The following is a 6,162-nucleotide window of genomic DNA, read 5'->3' on the forward strand; positions in this document are numbered from 1 at the left end:
TGCCCACTTTCCTTTTACACCTAAAAAAATTTGTCTTTTACAGATCTAAAAATATCATGATGTACAAACACCAATAATTTCTTTTATGGTACACAAATGAACTATACATAACACTGGATATATCGTCCCGTAATAGTTTTCGATGCCCTGTTATGCACATAATATCCATGGAAAACAAAAAAAGAAAAGTGTCCTCTCTAGATGGACGCATATACTCTTTTTCCATCTATTATTAGCATGCCCAAGTTGGAAACTTGTACCTGTTTTTTGGAGGAACTAACGAACAATCTCAAGCTGCCATCTATAATTAGTAATGCGTATAATCCTTTTGATATTCTTTGAATTGGTTCAGTCTTTGCAAAACATTTTCTATTTGAAGGAAACAAGTAAAAGCAAGATGAGAAGCACTTAAAAATCCACTGTCTGGAATTAAAATTAAAAGCATTTCCTCAACTAGTACTACAACCTGCATCCGCCTATCAAGTTTGTACATTCTTAGCAACAAAGTTTCACTGGCTTTAAAGGCTGTTGAAGCGGAAAACTCCCACTTCAAAAACCAATAGCGTGCATAATACTGTAACCTTGGATAGTGCCCGCTATTGAGCCAATTGTGAGTTGCATATTCCAGTTACAGTACATAACACAAGTCAATTCAGACGGAGCAATATTAAGTAAATAAAAAGCTGATGGATGTTATTTATCGCTTCCCACGACTCCCCGAGCCACCAGATCTCGGACCTGGAAACTTCGAGAACTGCAACCGCAAGTAGGCCGAATCGGGGTCATGTTCATCCATTTTGTAACCTGGCAAATTCATCAGCAGAGACCACTGGTAAGATTGTCCCAGAAATGAAATTCCAAACAGTTTTTCTTTTAATCTTAGATATAGTAATAGTTTTCGCACGCATATGTTGGGCCCTCGTAGACACCTTTAAGAGAATATTAGTAAGAGGAGTAATTTGACTAATTTATAGTACTTATTAGTTCTTAAATCTTTGACCACAAACCTATTTTCAGTAAATAAGAGCAATCTATTTATGTCCTCTTCATCTCTACATCAATTGTGTAACTAATCTCTATTTACGTCAACGTGCATATTTAAATTGGGTTTAATAATATAATAGAGATATAGCTACACAATTAATGGAGAAATGAAGAAGAAAAGCAATATAGTTCGCTTATCTATTGAAAATAGATTATTCTGTTCAAAGATTAAAGAATTGATAAGGGTAGATTAGTCAAATTACTCCACTTATTACTTCTTTCTTAAAGGGCATGTAAAAGCCTAACCTGAAAACTAAATGGGAACAGAGGAAGTATCAAATAACCAAAATAAGAGAGTAAGAACTTGCAAGAGCAGTATGTCCTACAAATAAATGACCCAAAATGCAAGTATCACAAAATAATAATGTGGAGTATTACATATTTAAACCAAATAAAGCAAACGAGAAAACGTCACTTGTCATAGCAGCAGCTAGAGAGTAACCTCATCCTCATAATAAATGACTGGACTGCAAGTATCATCATAATTATGTAAAATATTAGCTATCTTAACTAAAGATTGGCATCGTTCTAGAATGGCAGACCCAACAGCTATCCTATAAGCCAGTCTGGACCTTTTCAAGAATATTAAGAGGAACTACAGGAAAATTTCTTCAAAGATATGGATGTTTTATTTCAAATGTTTTTACGACATCCTTAAGGAGTGATCCGGGATTAAGCCACGTGGTGATAACTGCCAAAGCTTTACACAAGAAATGGATGAAGGAAATGGACAAATCAGAATATAAGGACTACAAACAAAAGCCAGAAGAGGCAGGGTTTCTTGCCCAAGGTGCATTGCCATGGGGGCTTTGCACCTGCACATAGAGGAGAGGTCATCAATGGATATACAGGTCTGCAGCCTTGCTGGGAAATAGCATATAAAGCAAGTGGGTTTTACTCCACAGAGGACCCCACGATTCGACTTCATACAGGGATGAAGAATCAGAACTAGAGTATGCATGCATCCGAAACAAATTCAACTGCAATTATCTATAGTTTGAAAAGGCAAAGAACAAAAATGACACTTAAAACACTCTAGCAACACCCACGTACACTGAGCGATCATCATAGATTAGATAACTGCAGCAGAGATAACAATTCACTAATCGAAGTTGAGGGGGATTATTATTAGTTTGAAAAAATCACCTTGCAATGCACTCAAAGCAGTAGCTGCACAAGCTGGATCTACGAAATCCACAAAACAAAGGATAAGAGGATCTCCACCACGCTGCAAAATGAAGTTTTTATCAAAATACCACCTGGTAGATAAATACTGTACCAATAGAAGAGGCATAAACATCAGCTTACATGTTTTGATTCCTTTCTAACAAGTCTGACTTCTTTGTAGCCCACAAAAGGGCGAAAAATATCTTTTTAAGTGCAGTTAGGGAACATGCAGAGTGAGACAGAAATATTTAGAAAATTAGTAGAACTGTCCTAATCAAGTAAATTAAGTCTCAAGGATACGGGCTACTTCTCTTCTGGAGCTGTCTGCAGGAAGTCCCTCTATATAGAGGGTGTTAGAAGCATCAGGAGGGAGAGGCAGTGTTTCACGAGGCCTTGGCAAAGATTCGACTGGCATTTGACCACGTAATACCATTGCTCTTCCATTTGGTGCTAGTTCTGGCCCACGAGCTGATGGAAGCGGATCACGTACAGGAAGGGAAGATATACCACCAGCACCTGCTCTAGCCAATCCAACTCCCTTGTAATTATTAGCTTCTCCGACTGAAAGAGAAGAAAGTTGCTACAGGAGGAAGAGAGGAATAAAGAAAATCAAAATTAGCACAAAATCTAAGCATGCCTGAAGAAAAGTAAGAGAATTGTCAGCTTCAGTGATTACCGAACTCTGAAGATAACGATCATATGCTGATCCAATTGACTGTGTGTCCACTACTCGAGGTCCACCACGATCATCATCCCGTCCTAAGTAATGATGCATTTCATGAGCTGAAGACATCCCAGATGGTGGAAGATCTGGCACTGCAAGAAATATGGTCAGACCACATATGCTTATCAAAACATATAACAAAGTGAGTGCACAATGTTGCTCGCACAGTAAAGTTTGACCTCAAAAGTTAAATTTTCATTTGGCCAACAGGTAAGGTTAAAATGGCCTTACTGCACATAAAAGCACTGCATACAGAGCAATCACAGTAAGCCTGAGATAAGAATACAGGGCACCAGAAATATGTACAGAGTAAAGGCAATTGTTAATGGGAACTCTTGTATCCAAAAGCATCACAGCGACATGAAAAGATATTGCCAATTTCAGCAATCAGCATCAGGTTCAAGGTAGAACTTGAGATTTGGTGCCATTACAAGTCAGCAACCATTGTGGAACCAATACAAGGTGGATGTATATTCCAGTATTGACTCTGAAACCACAAATAGTTCTTCAATAAACTCGTAAAGAGGAATGAGGTGAGATTGGACAACCATTCTCTCAAAAATGGGCTTCTGCAGTAATGAGAACTAAGGAGTAAAACTAAGACGATCGGAACTCTGCTTTAGCCAGAACATTACTCAACAAGATCCAACACCACTATAATCATACAAAGAACTCAGAGAGAGGAGGGGGCGAGAAAACAACTTATAGAAATCATTGGGTTGGTTGGGATCAGGTCAAAAGGGGTTGTTGAGGTTAAAGCCAATTGAAATACACCAAAAATAGGAACAGAGGAACTTGGAGCTCAAACTCTTCTATTCTTGGCACAAGAAGAACAAGTTCCCAGCCTTTCAGGTTTTCCACCCTCTAAGCTTCTTCTTCCTCTGTTTTGTTGTCCTTGCTTATAGTGAATTGTGAACATTAACTCTGTAACATTTTTCTTTCTTTCTTTTTTTTTAATCTTATTTCGGGGGGTGGGAGGGTTTGGGTTTTTGTGGATTGGGGGGGGGGGGGGGGGGATGGAATACATCTTGAAAGTTTGTTTGGCTGCAAAAGTCTATGAACAGGAAAATCTCAAAAAGGAAATGGCGTTTTACTTTGCTCATAAAATAAATATTTTCTGCACAAGTTGATTTCTCAATCATGTGTGTCAAGGATATTAAAAAGGAAGAGAATAAAGGATTAGTGTATTACGTACTGAGGACGACAAAATAGATCAAAATGATGATATCGATGAAAAAGTATAACAAAGAAGATCGGGAAGAAGGGGAATTAACGCCCAATATAATACATGTGCTACCTAGGTATCTGTAACTATAATTGTAAATTGGTATGCACAAACTAACCATGAAGTCCTAGATGGTAGAAACTCAAGAGTCAAGACATGTCCTTGCTAATTCTAAAAGTTTCTCCAACCTCAAATCGAGTTCTGTATTTCCTTAAGAAACCTCCACTCTATAAAACCATGATTAATTTGGCCATAAGGCTTGAGTTAAGAAATTGATTAACCTAACTTCTTAAGTGCCAAATCTTACGAAAGAAAATATAGTCATGGGGCCACAACCTTATAATTGGGCAATATCACTAATACTGTTCAAGCCAAGAACACTTCGGCCAGGATCAGAACTTCCTACTTGTTCACTCACAAACCACCCCATCTGTTTTACCATTTCCAATATAATGCTCTTCAAGCCTCCAGCCTACATAATGTTTTTGCATTTCAAAACATGCACAAAGAACAACATAAAGGAGATACACTACCAGAAGACAGCATAATACAACCACTAGACTCTTTGATCCAAGAATGCAACACCTTGGATTCAAACTAGTGACTCAAAGCAATTTTTAAACCCCTTTATCACTACATTTGGAGTTCCCCTCATGTCAAGGGAATTCAAAAACTTATCCATAAAAAACAAAACAAAAAATCCCGTTTTGAACATTATAACTTTTCGACGAGGGGGTTCAATTGAAACCCCCTTCATTGAACCCAGCTCTTCCACTTTCTCCAAAATTGGAAGGTCATGAAAACACAACTCATCCTACAAAACTATTTCAGGCTAACTTACAAAGAATTTCTCTTCTTTTTTATTTTTTCAAAATCTCAATACAGATCAATCTACAACTTTAAATATTCCAAATGTCAATGTAATTTTCCATGACGAAAAAAAAAATTAATTCTAGGGTTTCATACTTACAAAGTATCTAGCAATTTATTCATAATCACAAGCCAATTTCGATGCAGCACAAATAATTACTATAGAAGAGTATTTATTTCGCCTCCTAACCAAATATAAGCTACAAAAGATCCTCTCTTTTTTCAAAAAAGTACGGATTTTTACCATATTCAGAGCGAGGTCGTTTGAGCAATCCGGCAGATTGAGGAAGCGGCGCTTCACGATGCTGATTCCAATAGGCATCTCCCATCTTTTCTTCTCTACTACTACAATGAATAATTTACTACCTCCAAATACCTAAAACAACCACATAATAAAAGAAACAAATTCGTATATTATAATCAATTCACACACACACGAAGCATATAGAAAACGGAAAAAAAGCAGAAACCTTTGGAGAGTTTGAGGAAGAACCCAAGCTCCGGTCAGGCGGTCAGGTCACACTTCTGGATGTGGATTTGCGAAAGCAAAATTTTGGGGGAGAAGATTAGGGCTTTATTTTCCTCTATCTGGTGCACAGCTGGTGTATCTTTTGTCCTAGTACAACCAATAGTTATTTGACACGTAAGTCAAGATGGACAACCCTGCTATTATGTTGTTTTTTCTTTTCGGCGAAAACAATATTGATTTTTCCTTTTTTAAAAAAATATTTGTCCACTATATTAAAAATGCATTTTCACTTTTACTTATTAGTTTTAGCAAATTAAAAGAAAAATAATTTTTTGCTGTTTTAGAAAATTTGGGAACTACTTATTTCCCAAATATTTTTGAAATATTATTATTATGGTTACTACGGTAAAATATGTATTTCATCTATTATTTACTCTATCCTAATTTCTAGAAACAATAACACTGTTACTATTTTTTTATAATGCTCACAAGTTTCAATATTTCAATTTATTAAAGTTATTGTGATGTTATTTTATCCCTTTAGGAACATCTAAGTGTGTTTTAACAAATTAAAATCTTCAATTTTACTTTAAATATTATTTATATTATTACTCATATAGTAGATTAAATTACATGTTAAATTATGCATTCAGTTTAATTGAA

At 36.3% G+C, this 6,162-nt stretch overlaps 1 protein-coding gene across 1 annotated transcript; it reads right to left on the reverse strand.

Annotated features, from left to right (window-relative positions):
- Positions 1-408: 408 nt before the first annotated feature.
- On the reverse strand, positions 409-5,637 carry LOC107771652 (RNA-binding protein 2). Its single transcript, XM_016591074.2, has 7 exons — positions 5,501-5,637; positions 5,275-5,406; positions 2,888-3,027; positions 2,512-2,791; positions 2,353-2,414; positions 2,191-2,272; positions 409-804 (listed from the first exon to the last, which is right to left on the reverse strand). Exons 2-7 carry the CDS (start codon positions 5,357-5,359, stop codon positions 698-700), a joined length of 756 nt encoding a protein of 251 aa, XP_016446560.1. The 5' UTR covers positions 5,360-5,406; positions 5,501-5,637; the 3' UTR covers positions 409-697.
- Positions 5,638-6,162: the final 525 nt, after the last annotated feature.

This window comes from Nicotiana tabacum, chromosome 12, assembly GCF_000715075.1.
Source record: "Nicotiana tabacum cultivar K326 chromosome 12, ASM71507v2, whole genome shotgun sequence".
NCBI lineage: Eukaryota > Viridiplantae > Streptophyta > Magnoliopsida > Solanales > Solanaceae > Nicotiana > Nicotiana tabacum.